The 15,821-nt window shown below is 44.1% G+C and overlaps 1 protein-coding gene across 1 annotated transcript in view; it reads left to right on the top strand.

The window, feature by feature from the left end:
• The window catches only part of SH3RF1 (SH3 domain containing ring finger 1), a 145,238-nt gene that overhangs the window by 113,383 nt on the left and 16,034 nt on the right, over positions 1 to 15,821 (top strand). The window contains exons 10-11 of the mRNA XM_045019844.1: positions 5,019 to 5,377; positions 8,368 to 8,708. Coding sequence (XP_044875779.1) covers positions 5,019 to 5,377; positions 8,368 to 8,708 — 700 coding nt within the window. The remainder of the gene's footprint in view (positions 1 to 5,018; positions 5,378 to 8,367; positions 8,709 to 15,821) is intronic.

Genomic DNA, 15,821 nt, shown 5'->3' with positions numbered 1-15,821 from the left:
AACCTACATCTCAATGGGACCTCAATTTCATCCTGTTAACGCTCACCAGAACACCATGTGAACAATAGGTGACATACTCCATCTCCAAGCTGTCCGTGAAAGTTGCATTTTTAGTTGCTATCACTTCATCCAGGAGAGTGAGTGATTTGGGAGCTCACATGGTAGACCCTCCTGGTACACTTTTTCCACAAGGAAAAGGTATCCTTTCATCTCTGTCCTCAATTCTTCCCCAAAGTTATTTCTGAATTCCATGCTAACCAAAGTATCCACTAATCTGTCCTTTTTCCAAAACCCCACATTTCTGCTGAAGAGAAAATACTTCCCTCCCTCAACCTCAGATATGCCCTGGTGTTCTATCTGCCAAGGGCCAAACCTATTAGAAAATCAAGATTTTTTTCTCACTGTAGCAGAAAGGCCGCAAAGTCAAACAATGTTCTCTCAGAGAATCTCTAAGTGGGTGCATCATAAAGTGATATAGATTAGGACATACACCTTCTTCTAACACAGGAGGACACGTGCCATCTCTATAGCTTCCCTGCAGGATGTACCCATAGGAGGTACATGCACAGCAGCCGCTTGGAGTGCCATCCACACATTCACTAGACATTATGTGCATATTGAGGATGCACCAGTGGGAACTGCAGTACTGCAAACTTCCTCACATAGCCCTTCAGTCTGAGCAGTGCTTGTCAATCAGCCATATGTGGAATATACATAGGCACCAGCACTCGAAGAAGAAATGGGGGTTATTTACCTGTAGCTGGAACTTCTTTGAGCTTTATCGTCCCTGTCTGTATTCCATTACCCTCCCTCCATCCCCTCTGTTTTGGATCCCATTGGATTTGTGGTCAGAAGAAGAACTGGAGAGACATTGGCTCACACTATCTCTTGTGCCCTTGGCTGGGAACACAAAATCTACTGTGCATTTGCAGGCCAGCAGACGCTGCTTGTTAGAATTTCTGGAGTTGGGTACATGGTGCCACATGCATACCCACATGTGGAATACAGATAAGGACCACACATCTCGAAGAACTTCCAGTTACAGGTAAGTAACCTGCATATATTACATTATTTTAAAGACTCTCAGGCTACTTTACGTTCAATGGGAGTTTATACCCAGTGTCAGAGATGCCAATATGGAGATCAGCAACAATAGCAGCAGTATTTCTGGCAGTCAGCTTATCTGGCTTGACAGCAGGACTTCTCTAGGAAGAGAGAGAACTCACAAAGAAGGTCTTCTGATTCAAATATCAACCAACTGGCCCATTCTTCATCAGCTTTGGGCATACAATCAACTTGACTCTCCTCTTGAGGACAGTATTCCAGTTGTGATTATCCCCATGATATTTCCTCCATTTGGGGACAGGCTTGCCCACTTCTACAGTGCGTGGGAAGCAATAACCATGGACAAGTGGGTCTTAAACACTTTGGATTGGGTTATGCCATCCAATTTCTGTCTATCCCCACTTCTCACCATCCAGACCCATCTTTTTTTCAGAGACCACGCTCACAAATCACTGCTCCTTCTGCAGATCCAGACTCTTGGTCTGGTTTCACAAGCTATAGAGGAAGATCCCCTTCAGAATCAGGGACAGGCCTTCTACTCTCATTACTTCCTGATCCCCAAGTCAAAGGGAGAGGTGAGATCCATTCTGGATCTTCAAGGTCTCAACCCATACATCAAATATCCGATTCCATGTGGTAACCGTAGCTATAATTGTCCACACATTAGCACATGACTGGTTTGCTGCCATCAGTCTTTAGGATGCCTACTTTCATGTGGCAATTTTCCCAATCAACAGGAAGTTTCTGAGATTTGTAGTAGCATGTCAATATTTATTATCAATACACAGTTCTTCTCTTTGGACTATCATCAGCCCCACATGTGTTCACTGAATGCATGATTGTAGTGGCAGCCTATGTAAGAAGGATAGGAATTCATGTATTTTCTTACCTGGATGATTGGTTACTGAGGCACAGGTCTGAAGCACAACTGTTGTAACCCTGGCCCTAGCAGTAGCACCTGCTCCAGTTTCAACCAAGATGGGTACTATTAGGGCCTGCAGCTATGATGCAGCAGCATAGAATGCTATCCTGGCAAGCGAGATAGCCAATGAAATGGCAGCCCGAGATGGGGAGAAGGTTCAGAAAGTGCCATAGAGGCAGCTGAAAGGCAGTTGAAGAAGGAGGTTAAAAGAGAGCAGAGCTGGGTAAAAAGGGGATTTGCCAGAGGAAGCTGTGTTAGAGGAAGCAGGACCTAGAAGGGCCAAGAACAAGGAGCCAGGCAACAAGGGGCCTAGAGTGTATGAACAGTGAGATCGACCACTGGGACGCTAACAGAGGGAATGCAGTTTGGGTGCGGTAGGTCAGTGGGTGTGGCTCTCCAGCTGAAGAGATCTCTTTCACAGGTGAACCTGTTGGAAAGAGGTCTGGCTCTTTGTAGTGTCAAATGAAGAAACATTGCCAGGCTGGAGAGAGGTGAAGTCAGGACACCAGAGGTGAATTCAAACTTTGCAGCCAGGGAGAAAAGTAGCCGATTCCCTCTTGGGGGACACAGTGTGGTGTTGACAAATTTATTTTATTGTGATGGTAATTTACAGTTTATTATTCTTGTAAGTAAGTATTTGATGTTACTTCATATTATTTATGTTCATTACAAAGGAAAACCTAGAAATTCATTAAGTTTAAAAATTTAAGGTTTGCCTCTGCCTCTCCTCACAGTAGGCGTAGCCTAGCTGAGACCTGAGACACTGCATTATTCCTCATTCCTGCCAAGTTAACACTTCATCTCTTTGATTTACTGGGGCTAATTTTGAACAAAAGGAAGTCAATATTAATTTCAGCAGAAACAATTGAGTTCACTGGGGCCCTATTGGACTCTGAGTTCGATGACTTTTCTACCACACTATTGTTTTCAGACAATTCGTCACCTATGTCTGTCCCTCCAGTCTCACGCTTGAACTATGGTTTGTGTTTGTCTGTTGTTACTAGATCATATGGCCACAGTAGTCCAGCATGTGAGATTGTGTCTTCATTCTCTTCAATACTTGGTGAAGTTAGACTGTTTCCCAAGTTGTCAGTCATTAGACAAGCTTGACTGAGTACCACTGGTGATCGTTGAGTCCCTAGAGTGGTGAGCACATCATATCAATGCATGTGAAGGGTTTCATTTGCCCATCCTGCACTGACCAGGGACTATAGTTACTGATGGTTCAACAATAGGGTGACTAGACGTCCCAATTTTTTTTTACTCCACCGGCGGCATTCTGTTTTTGTTTTTTGTTTTTTTGCTCCGCTGGTGACACCTCCCCCCATGTGTCCCGATATTTTCTTCCTCTCATCTGGTCACCCTACTCCACAATAGTTTGGGGAGCACATCTAGAGACTTTGAAAGGTTAGGGTTTGTGGACAAAATAGGAAGCTCCCTTCATATAAACATCCTGGAGTTTAAGCAATTTACAATGCATGCTGGACCTTTTGAGCTCAGATCAAGGGCACAGTGGTTCACCTGCATTTTGACAATACCACCACAATGTATTATGTGAACAAGCAGGGAGGAGCCTGCTTCAGCTAGCACTGTCAGAAAACAATATAGTTTTGACTCTTTTGCATCAAAGAAGGCATCACTTATCCAGCCACACACTTACTGGGGGCCCAAAATCAGTTGGCTGATCACCTCAGCAGGAGTTTCTCCCAGAATCATAAGTAGTCTCTGAAGAGCAGCATTTGGAGCTGCATCTTCAGAGAATGGGGCATTCTGTCTGTTGACCTATTTGCTACAAGGGACCTCCATCGGAGCCTTTAGCAACTTGTTCTCTCTCCTTCCTCTGTCAAAAGGCAGCCTTTCTTATTGCCATAACATCCACAAGGAGAGTAAGTGAACTGCAGACCCTAATGGCAGGGCTGCCCTATACACAGTTTTTCAAAGACAAGTTGGCCTTAAGACCACACCCCAAACTTTTGTCTAAAGTGGTTTCACTGTTTTACCTTAAGCAAACAATATACTTGTCTATATTTTTCCTAAGCCTCATTCAAATGCAGATGAACAGCACCTTCATTCACTGGATGTGAGATGATCATTGGAGTTCTTTCTGTAGAGGACTAAACCATTCGGTGCATCACCTCAACTTTTTGTATCCTGTGTGGATTGGACGGGGGGCTAGGTGATTTCGGCACAGATGGATCCATCCAATCCACAATGGATTCCTTCTTGCATTTACAGTGGCATATGGGGTAGCTCAGGCCACACCTCCACAGAGACCGGTGGCTCATTTGAGCAGGGCCAAAGCAACTTCAGTTGCATTTCTCAATGACACATCTATATTGGACATTTGCAGGGCTGCCACCTGGTGTTCACTGCATACTTTCATCACACACTGCTATTATAACTGCGTCTAGATCAGGTTCAAGGTTTGGAAAGGCAGTTCTACAGTCATTTTTAAGTATACTCCAAACCCCACCTGCTGGTGTTTCTACTTGAGAGTCATTTGAGAGGAATATACATCGGCGACCACTTGAAGAAGAAAAAGCAGTTACTTATGTGTACTATAACTGTTGTTCTTTGAGATGTGGGTGCAAACGTATTCCATGACCCACCCTCTGTCCCTTCTGTGTCGGTGCAAAGGAACTGAGGGGGTCAGGGTGGCGCTGCCCTTAAATAGCCATGGGAGGCACTACGAGGCACCAGAAAGCATGTGTGCTGCCCTGACGGTTACTTCTAGGCAAAGCTCTCAGGCTTTGATATGCTGGGCACATGCACATATGAGTGGAATATATATCTGCTCCCACGTCTTTTAGAACAACAGTCTCAGTACAGGTAATTTTTTTCTCTCTGTTCTGGTTTGGTAAATCTAATGTTGAGATGCTGTGTCATAACACCCACATATACTATTACAGTTTTCATGGCTGGAGGGGTGATGGTGGGAGGGAAGCTTTTTTTAATAAGTTGTTATATCACAGTGACTAATGTTTCAATGTGTATATGTCTTTGATAATGATATTTCCTCCCCTTATCTTAGTTGCAGTACACAGCCAAGAAAGACCTACAGCAGCAGTGATGCCGATACAGGCTCAAAGTTCAGCATGCCTTATCCCTGCAGCTGTGATCATTCCCCACCATTCTGTTGCTTCCCAGCAGCTCCAGCCTCAGCTTTCAAATGCTGCTGCTTACGTCACTGCTGTGAATATCAACCGATCCAATGTTCCACTGGCTTGTGCAGCAGCTTCTTTAAACTCTTCCAGCATCACCTCTGCATCTTTGGATGGGGACATGAGTGGGAGAGCTGTGAGTGTTCACCCTGGGGCTCCTGCTTCTCCTGAAAATGCTTTAGCAGCTGGTGGGAATACTGCAGTCAGTAAACCAGACAAGGATAGCAAGGTGGGCGTGGCATTATATTTGCATCCCAGGCAGTGTCTCATTTCTATCACATGAACTTTTTAAAATAGACTTATATTCATGTCTTTACATGATTTAGGAGTAACATACACTGGGTTTTTATGGAAAATTGAGCAAGTTGGGCATTCGTTTGAATGGCTGTATGTTAGAGCAAGTCCATACTTGTGAGAATGTGAAAATAATTTAGGATGGTGGGTGCATATTGGAGCAGAGGTGCGATGGGATAAAGAGTAGAATACAGAGTCCAGCAGGATTAGGAAAGTGAATTGCTGCAGGTCAGAGGGATCAATTGCTCTGTTGTTGGAATTCTTTATATTTCATGTGTTTCTTTCTGGAGCTGTAATCTGATTCCTGGATGCTTCAGGGGACTCTTGCATGGTCAGCAACTCTAATCAGTGGGCCTCTGTAAGTTGATAGGTGAGCTTGTAAACACGAATTTATGGGAACATAAATTATTCAGTCTAATAAAATAAAGTTAATATTTAATAAAAATCAATATGTATTTGGGGGGAAAATTTCCTTCAAAAATAAGTCAGAAAGAATTTTTTTTTGCTGTAAAATATTAGTCATTTCCCTTATTATGTTAATACCTTAAATTAGAAAACTGACGTTTATGAAAAGTTTAATTTCAGGCCATTACTGTTGAACAAGAAAAAGGAAGTGAACTAAAATGTCAGTCATGGGCACACAGCTCTCTTCCAGATTTTATGTTTAGTAGATTCTCAATTAATCCATTTTCTTCCCCATGCAGAATTACTCCCTGCAGTGTTCTCCAGTATCACTTTCAATTTTAAAGTCAAGCTTTCACCTTTTTCCATGGGAGTGGTTATTCCTGCCTAATTGATCTTGCTATTAGGCTGCATTTGAGGCAAAATATACTAAATTTTCCTTTTAACTGTAGTATATTATTTGTAGTTTATACCCCTTTTGACCACTTCCTTTAACTCCTAGGTTAAACACTTGTTGACATTTTTCTTGTAACTTTTCCCTCACAGTCACTGCTTTGTCAAGCTAATACACATAAGTAGTAGTTTTAATATTTCCCCACAGGCTAATCTCTGCTGCCCTTAATCATTTTTGTTGTTCACCTTTAAATTGAGATACCCGGTACTCTGCATTCATGTAATTACTTCATTTGCAGCCAACTGAGATTAGACTGAAATGTTTTAGGCTGAAGTTTTATTGAGCATATACTATTTTGGGGGTTCTCTCATACATATCTAAGCTTATTCAGTCAAAGGGTTTATCTAAGAAGATCACTGCCAGACTCTTTAAAAAGGGAAGAAATACAAAAGTGTTTTGAACAAATCAGTGCTGACAAGGCTCTGGGGGTTATAGTGGATCACAAATGGAACGAGTCTACAATGCCATGCAAAAAAGGCTAACTTTGTTCTGGGGTGTATTAACAAGAGTGCCTTATAAAGTGTTGTTGTAGCTATGTTGTGTTAATTTCTTATGCTAAACAATCTGTTCAGACCTTGCATTTAGCAATGACGTTTTGGCTTAGTTTCCCAGACCTGAAGAAAAAGCTGTGTAAGCTCAAAAGCTTGTCTCTCTCTCACCAACAGAAGTTGGTCCAGTAACAGGAGTGTCATATTTAAGACATGGGAGGTAATTGTCTCACGTTCCTTGGCTCTGGGGAGTCTCAGCTGGAGTACTGTGTCCAGTTCTGAGTGGCACACTTAGGAAAGATGTCACAAATTGGAGAGTCCAGAGGAGAGCAACAATATGAGAAAAGGTTTAGAAAACCTGACTCATCAAGAAAGGTTAAAAAAAATGTGCATATTTATTTTTGTAGAAAAGACTGAGGGGAGACCTGTTAGTCTTCAGATATATTAAGGGCTGTTATAAATAGGATAGTAATCAATTGTTTTCCATGTCTGTTGAACATAGGACATGAAGTAATGGTCTTAATCTACAGCAAGAGAGATTTAGGTTAGATTTTAGGAAAAACTTTCTAACTATAAGGGTAGTTAAGATCTGGAATAGGCTGCCAAGGGAGATTGTGGAATCCCCATAACTGGAGATTCTATAAGAACAAATTGGACAAGTACCTGTCAGGGATGGTCTAGGTTTACTTGGTCCTGCCTCAGAGCAAGAAGCTGCACTTGATGACTTCTTGAGGTCCTTTCTGTCTCTACGTTTCTATGATTCTGTAGTCTTCAGGGATTTCTGTCTGAGCAAGTAAAAAGAATGTTTACAATTCTTCCTTGAAACAAGGACACAAAATGCAAACAATTCCCTGCCTGGTAAAATTCTGCTAACTATTTAAGATCTCCTATGAGGGGAATAAGGGAGGAAAAATTGGAGGCACTCATCCAAACCACAGGCTGTGGTGCAGATTATCCTCCCTGCTCAGTTTCAGAGGAATCTCTCCTCTTTCCCAGGATCCTCCCCTCTAACCAAAACTCTCAGCCTCTAATGGTTATCTCTTAAAGAGCCCTCAGCTGACTTCTCCACTCTGTAAACTCCCTTTTAAGGCATAATGGTTGGTGCTTAAGGCAATCACTTGACTGGGTTCTTTTTCTCAGCTAAGTGAAGGAGTTTAGCCCATTTGTGGTCTTGCTTGAGTGAGGGTGCATACATTCCTTTGCAGCAGAAGTGTTTTTCCTTTTTGGTTACTAAAAAACCACTACTGTATTCTTACAGCAAAAATTAGAAAAAGACATTTCTTTCTCTAGTAACTTTTGCAGCCAAAGGCATTTATTTCAAGGAAATAATTTATAACGCTACTTAGTTTGCTAGATTTAATCAAAATGATGACTTTGTGGAGGTCTCAAAGTATCTGTTCTTGTTAACTCAGTCATCTGAGATCAAAATGACCATGTATTTTTAAAAAACTGTCAAGTACCTTAGGTGCCACAGGACTCTTTGCTGCTTTTAAAAAAACTGTATTTCAGCTCGACATTGTCTGCCAAATATCTCGTGTTTTAAAGTGACTTTAATTTATACTCTTTATTTTTGCTTAACAGAAAGAAAAAAAAGGTTTACTGAAGTTGCTTTCTGGAGCATCTACCAAACGCAAGCCCCGAGTGTCCCCTCCATCATCACCAACTCTGGAGGTTGAGCAAGCAGCTGTAGAGATGGCCCTACAGGGCGCAGTAGGGCCTGAGGTTCCATCAGCTGTCAGCCATGGCAGAGCTGGATCCTGTCCTGTGGACAATGAAATCTCTGCAGCAGCACTATCACAGGAGACTCTGCATCGGAAAACAAGTTCTTTGGATTCCAATATTCCTATAGCACCTCCCCCCCGGCAGCCATGTTCCTCATTGGGCTCAGTCCAGAATGAATCCAGGCCTGTTGTTTGTGAAAGGTAAATCATCGCATATGGCTAAACTGAGACAAACCAGCAGCATTCAACAATATTTATTAGAGCTGGCAGAAATTATTCAAAATTTTGATTACATTTTGAAAATTTTAACAAAAAAATTTGACAGTGTTCATGGTTTTTTTTCTGGATTTTTAACAAACTATAAAGCCATTCATAATGTTTTGATTTTTTTTTAAATTCCAATGATGTTTTAAAAAAAATTGATATTTTTTCTCAGTTTATCAACTGGCTCTAATACTTATAGGTCCCAGAATCTTTAAATGATGTAAAGAAAGTAAATATATATAAGCACTCAGATACTATAGTGGAGGGCAAAGTATAAAAACCTTGACAGATAACTTATGTATATGATTAACTTTATCACTATGAATAGTCCCATTATTAATAGTGCGTACTTTGCGGGATCAGGTCCTTGCTTGTGAATAGACTTAAACTGGAAACTTGTTAATAAGCTGTTGCAAGGTATTATCATTGCTCTAATGTCCTACTACTGTGTTCCTGACTCTGAATCTCTTCCTCTGGGTTGTAGCTCCAAAAATGCACAAAACTATCTAGATTCTGAAAATCCTCGCTAGTTACTCTGAATCCCTGTCATTCTAAATTCACACCCTCCACTTTACCACAATGTACCCCCATAGCTTCACACTTCTGGGGTCTCAGTATTACCCAATGGCTATGAAGTGAGTAGAGGTTTTTCCAGTGCTAGAATACTGTCCGTTTTTATTTCCCCCACACTTTGTGCTAATATTGCACTAGTGACATAGGGTATCTTCTCCTTTGAGACACCCGTATCTACCTATTTCTGTAACATCTAGAAAAAAATATAATATAGTTGCACTATTTGATTAATAGTTCTAGGAATGAAAACTTGTCTTAATGCAAACTCCAATGGTGTTAGCCAATGTTGGGGGAAATAATTGATGTTTGGTAGTAGATACTTCACTGTCTGTGTATAGTTTTAAGCTTTGACCTAATCATGTAATTCACTACATGCGGCATGCCACTGTATCTACACAGAGCCCCATTGATTGTAGGCTACTGAAAACAATACACATTACCTGGTGGTCTACAAGTTCCGATTTCTCCTGTTGTCTGGCTTCTGTATTAATCACACAGTTAAATTTGTGAAGAGGTAATTATTTATTCTGTGTAACTAGAATCCATAAAAATGTCTATTTTATACATAATTCAAAGGTAGCTTTACATTTTTCTGTTAGAATATAAATAAATACATTTTAAATGGTTTTAAAATCACATCCTTTAATTCTAATTTCTCCTAAATCTACGTGGAACAATAATGTATCTTAATCTGAAAATCACACCAAACACATTCCATGTCTCAAGTGGATATTTTTCATGGGCCTAAGTGGTTCTACAAAAAAGCAGGTTTTCCAAAAACATGATAGCTTTGAGAACAGAGGACAAACTCGTGGAAAACAATGCTGAACATTTTTTTAAATTAATATTTACATTAAATAACACATTTTAGAAAGATCCTATCTAATCTTATGTACTCTCATTCTATAACTGGTACCAGACTAAACTGCTATCCCAAAACCATGCCCCTCCCAATCATACATTTATTATCTTTCATCAAATGTACCTTAAATGAAGTTTCAACCTTTACACTGGTTTCTCGTTGTCCCTTCTTTTGAAGGGTTAATTCCTCCCTCTCTGTGGCTGCTCTAGTCACATGTTTCCATTGCTCTAGGCCAGGGTACTTGTTCGCTATTTCATAAGAATACATCGCTTACATTGCATTTGAAGTCTTCAGAGTATTTGACAAGCTTTAATTAAACTTCCTAAACCCTCCGTGAAGTAGGTAAATTGTTACCTTGTGAGGAGAACTGGATGACTGGAAAGAACTAAATTGTTGCTACAATAACATGTTTAACAAAAAAGGAAGAAAATGTATTCTTGAAGATAAACAAAACCAAAATGTAATAAACAGTGAAATATCCAGCAAGATCGTACTTTCTTCTGGTTTACAATTCCAATCCCAGGTGCCAAGCTGTTTTAAAAAGACCCAGGCTTTGGGATAAAATTATCAGAAGTGCCCAAGACTTTCAGTGAGACTTAGGCCTGGTCTACATTACAAAGTTATGCTCCTAAGTGCCTCAGACCAAGTCTATGCCTAAAACTTAGGTCAACATATCGACATAGCTCAGTATGAAAAATTCACTCCCTTGAGAGACCTAGTTAAGCCATTGCAAAGTCTAATGTAGACCCTTCTAGGTCAACGGAAGAATGTTTCTGTCAATTTAGCTACTGCCTCTTGAGAGGATGGATTAACTACAAGGCTGGACAAACCCCTTCCGTGGTTATAGCAAGTGTCTATCGTGACGTAGCTGCAGCGACATAGTTGTGCTGTGTTAACTTGTCTAGTGTAGACATAGCCATAGTCACTTTTGATAAATGGTACTTAGACTCCTTTTTGAAAATGTTACTATTTATGTTTTAATCAGATTTCCCAATAGACGTGCCTTCCTTAAAGGCACAGTAATAAACTCCCACCGTAAATCTATAGCTTTCACATACACTAAGACTATACACTTTAATTACACCAGAAAACTTTTCCCATCTACCCTACAGAAAGAAATAGCTTAAAAAAATAACAACCGACTGTACAATTAGAGAAATTAAATATTGCATTCATAAAAAGTAAGTGGATCAGCACACTTGGCATCAAACCAAATCAAACCTACATGGTGAAGGTTTGCAGACAACCCTTCTTGCTTTGGCATCCCTAGCTGTCCCTGGGAAGGAAGTGACAGAAATGAGACTACTTCTTTGAGTGCTTGTTCACGTTGATTCCAGTCAGGTGTGTGAATGCACATGTGCACAATAGCCCGAAGATTTTTCCCTAGCAGCAATGATAGGGTTGGCCTGGGCACTCCCTGGAGTCACGCCTTCATGGTGCCCAATATAGAGTTCTGCCGACCTGCTACCCCCTCAGTTCCTTCCTACTGCCAGTGACAGTTGCTGGAACATCCCTTGCTCTTGCTCTGGCAAGGGACTTAGCAGTTTGATTCCTGTTGTACTCACCTTGTTTATTCAGATAGTGTAGTTTAGTATACTTAGTCAGTTGTAAGTTTCATTTATGGGAGTTTCCCCCCATTTCTTCCACTTATTTGTTGCAACCAGGGCATGCCGCAGTCCCTGGGCTTCAAGACCTGCAAGGACAGCGCAAAGTGCATGCCAAAAAATGACCCCCCCCCACACACCTCCTGTTTATGGTGTCTGGGCGAGGGTCACCAAAAAGATGGCTGTAAAATCTGTTGTGAATTCCAACCAAGAATGCTGAAAAAGAGAGCAGCGGTTTAAAATCCTTCTCCTGGAGGCAGCTCTTCAACCACAGTCAGATCCTGGTGCCGGGGATCCCACCATCAGCATGTCTTCTTTGGCATGCCAGTGCCCTCTTCAAGAGACCAGATGCCAAAGAAAGATGCGGCCAAGGATTCTAGGCACCATCATGGAGCATCTTGGGGACACTCCAGCCTTTAGCACCGGTCCCAATCACCAGTGCAGAAGAAGAGGATCGAAAGGGGCTGATCCCGTTTGCCTAGATCCAGAGACCAGCCATCAGTCACTACAGTCAGGCCACAGCTCCAAGACTCAGGGGGCAGCCACATCGACTTCTGCCCAAGCGAGGCAGTCGAGTCCAGACCCATCCCACTCGCCAAACCCCTCAGAGAGCCTGCCACTTTTGTCTACTCCTGAAGCATTTGAGGCAGCACAGGACCTGCTCATACTCTTGGCACCACTCTCGCCCCCAAGGCAGGAGAAGGCATCGTCACCGCAGGCTCCATCCCACACTGTGCAGGCGAAGGGAAAGCTGGCTATCATGTCGCGCCACCCCCCCCATTGCCTCAGCAACCACAGATGCCAGCGTCTCCATCCAGGGAGCGCAGTCAGTCCCCAGGCTCCCAATGCATTGAGATGTGCAGCACCACCCTGGTTCTCAAATTCAGAGACTTCCAAATTCAGAGACTTCCAACTACAGCAGGAGCAGAAGATCAAGCTCAGGGCACCACAGGAGGTCCCAGCCGATGCAGTGGGCCCCTCAATGGCAGAACCTAAACAGTGGCTCTTCTGCACTCCATGGGCTTTCCACCAAGCTCAGGGTCGGAGCCAAGGATCTCGCTTGGGTGCTGCTTCAGTCATGTCTGCAACCTTTGTCCCACTAAGTCCAGCGGCTGAGCAGTTATCTCCAATGTCAATGCCAGCAACCATGGCACAGTTGCTGACATCGGTGTCAACCGCGGCACCGCCTTTGATAATGCCCTCGACTCCGGAGGTGTCAACGGCTCAGGTTATGGCACCAACCATGCCTTTGGCACCAACTACACCGCCGGCGCCATCATCGATGCTGCCTGCACTGATGTTGATTACCACCATGGCGCAGACACACCATCAGACAGCACCACTGGTACCGGTGTGGGGGCTGGTGTCAATGGCTGTGCCTGTGCCTTTCACGGCGCTGAGACCAGACTATCCCACCACTGTCCCCACTAGCTCAAGTGATCCCTCGGGCAGGGATGGAAGAGAGCAACCACCTCCCTTGGTGGCCTCATCATCATCCCCAGATGAGGCACTTGCAGACCCTGCTATTGCCCCAGCTCTGGAAGACTCCAGGGTGTTACAGCAGTTGCTGCATCAGGTCACACAGGGTCTGGGCATTCAGGCGAAGGAAGTTGTAGATGATGCAGACCCTATGGTGGACATCATGGCCACTTTGGGCCCTTCCCGTATTGGTTTACCACTAATCAAAACTATCACGGGCATGACCTAGACCCTGTGGCAGACCCCAACCTCTTTGCCGCCTACCACCAAGCACAATGAACGGCAGTACTTTGTGTCCTCCAAGGGCTATGAACATTTATACACTCACCCACAACCTGACTCTCTGGAGGTGGACGCTGCTAACCAGTGAGAGAGGCAGCGTTTCCAGGGTCCTTACCCCAAGAATAGGGACGCAAAAAAAACTGGACCTATTCGAGCAGAAGGTACACACCATGGGGGGACTGCAACTCTGCATTTCCAACCAACAGGCCATCATCAGCAGGTATGCCTACAATACCTGCTTGGCAATGGCTACGTTTATGGAGTTACTTCCCTTGGACTCCCAGGCTGAACTCCCAGCTTTGGCTGAGAAGGGGAGATTGATCTCCAGGGCATCTCTGCAAGCAGCGCTTGATGGGGCAGATGCTGCCACTAGAGTCGTGGCCAGAGTGTAGCCATGAGAAGGGGCTTGTGGCTCCAGGACTCAGGTCTCCCCTTTGAGGTCCAACAAACTATATAGGACCTGCCTTTTGAAGGTGAGACTTTGTTTTTGGAAAAGACAGACAAAAAGCTAAGCAGCCTGAAGGACTCCAGAGCCACCCTGAGGTCCCTGGGACTCTACATGCCTTCCACTCAGCAGAGACACTTCCGGCCACAGCCAACTCAGAGGTTCGGTCAGCAGAACTACCAAGATGGCTCCAGAAGGTGGAACAGAAGTAGCAGGAGAAGGCCACATCAACCTTCTGGCCAGAGCTTTGGACAACCGAAGCCATCTTCGGGACCTAAGCCTGCCTTTTGAAGGCGTGGTCAAGGACGGTGTACCACACCTGGAAATGGATCCACTTCGCCTTACCTTCTTGTTCTGACTATTCCCTTTCTACCGTGCATGGTCCCCTTATTACCTCAGACCGATGGGTGTTCCGCATGGTAGAGAGGGGATACTCCATCCAATTCTGTGGCCTACCACCTTCCACCCCCCTTCCCTGTCCCTCTTCAGGGACTCTTCTTACTAGCAACTCCTTATCCAGGAGGTGCAGTCGCAGTAGAGAGAAGTTCCTCAGGAGCACAGGGGTGATGGTTTTTACTCCCGGTATTTCCTAATACCGAAAGCCAAAGGCGGACTCAGGCCCATCCTGGACCTGCAGGAACTCAACAAGTTTATAAAGAAACTCAAGTTCCACATGGTCTCTCTGGCCTCCATCATCCCTCGTTGGATCCAGCAGACTGGTATGCCGCCCTCAACTTGTAAGATGCATACTTTAGTATTGCGATCACTCAGCCCAAGAGGAAGTACCTCAGGTTCGTGGTGAACAACACCCACTACCAATTCACAGTCTTCCCATTCGGCCTGTCAGCAGCACCTCAGGTTTTCACTAACTGTATGTCAGTTGTTGCTGCGTTTCTGCACAGGCACCAGGTTCAGGTGTTTCCTTACCTTGAAGAATGGCTGATTAATGGCTACTCCAAGACCCAAGTGGAGGCTCAGGTCAAGTTTATCAGAGCCACCTTCGTAAACCTGGGTCTCCTTTTAAACAAAGCAAAGTTCACTCTGTTCCCCATTCAGAGGATAGAGTTTATAGGGTCAGTATTGGACTCGACCTAGGCCAGGGCATACCTGCTGCAAGCCAGGTTTCAGGCCCTGACCGATACCATTCAAGGCCTCAGACAGTTTCCCACCACCACTGCAAGAAACTCCCTGAAGCTTCTGGGCTACATGGTGGCTTGTACCTACGTGGTGCAGCATGCCACTCAGACTTCAACCTCTTCAGTCATGGCTGGCATCAGTGTACCACCAGGCCAGAGACACCCTGGACAGGATAGTGACCCTACCTCGCTCGGTCCTCAACTCCCTCCTGTGGTGGCTCAACCCTCAGGAGGTATGCTCAGGGATCCCCTTCACCAGTCCGCAGTTGTCCCTGTCTCTAGGGACGGATGCATCAGACGTGGGCTGGGGAAGCACATCAAGGAGACCGCAGGACTCAAGGTCTTTGATCTCAGGCAGATCTGGCTCTCCACATCAACGTCAGAGAACTGAGAGGATGCTTAATGAGACAATGTGTATCAGTCATGATGGACAACACCATTGCAATGTTCAATATCAATAAATGGGGGGTGCACACTCCTCTCCCCTGTGCCAGGAAGCCCTTGTGCTGTGGGACTTCTCTGTAGAACATTAAATACACCTGCAGGCGTCGTACCTCCGAGGGGTACAGAATGAGCTGGCAGACCACCTCAGCAGGTCATTTCGTGACCACAAGTGGTCCCTTCACCCGGACGTCACGATTTCAATGTTCCAGATGTGAGGCGTTCCCC

The sequence above is a fragment of the Mauremys mutica genome, chromosome 5, assembly GCF_020497125.1.
Source record: "Mauremys mutica isolate MM-2020 ecotype Southern chromosome 5, ASM2049712v1, whole genome shotgun sequence".
Lineage (NCBI taxonomy): Eukaryota > Metazoa > Chordata > Testudines > Geoemydidae > Mauremys > Mauremys mutica.
This window is presented reverse-complemented; position numbering and strand designations above follow the sequence as displayed.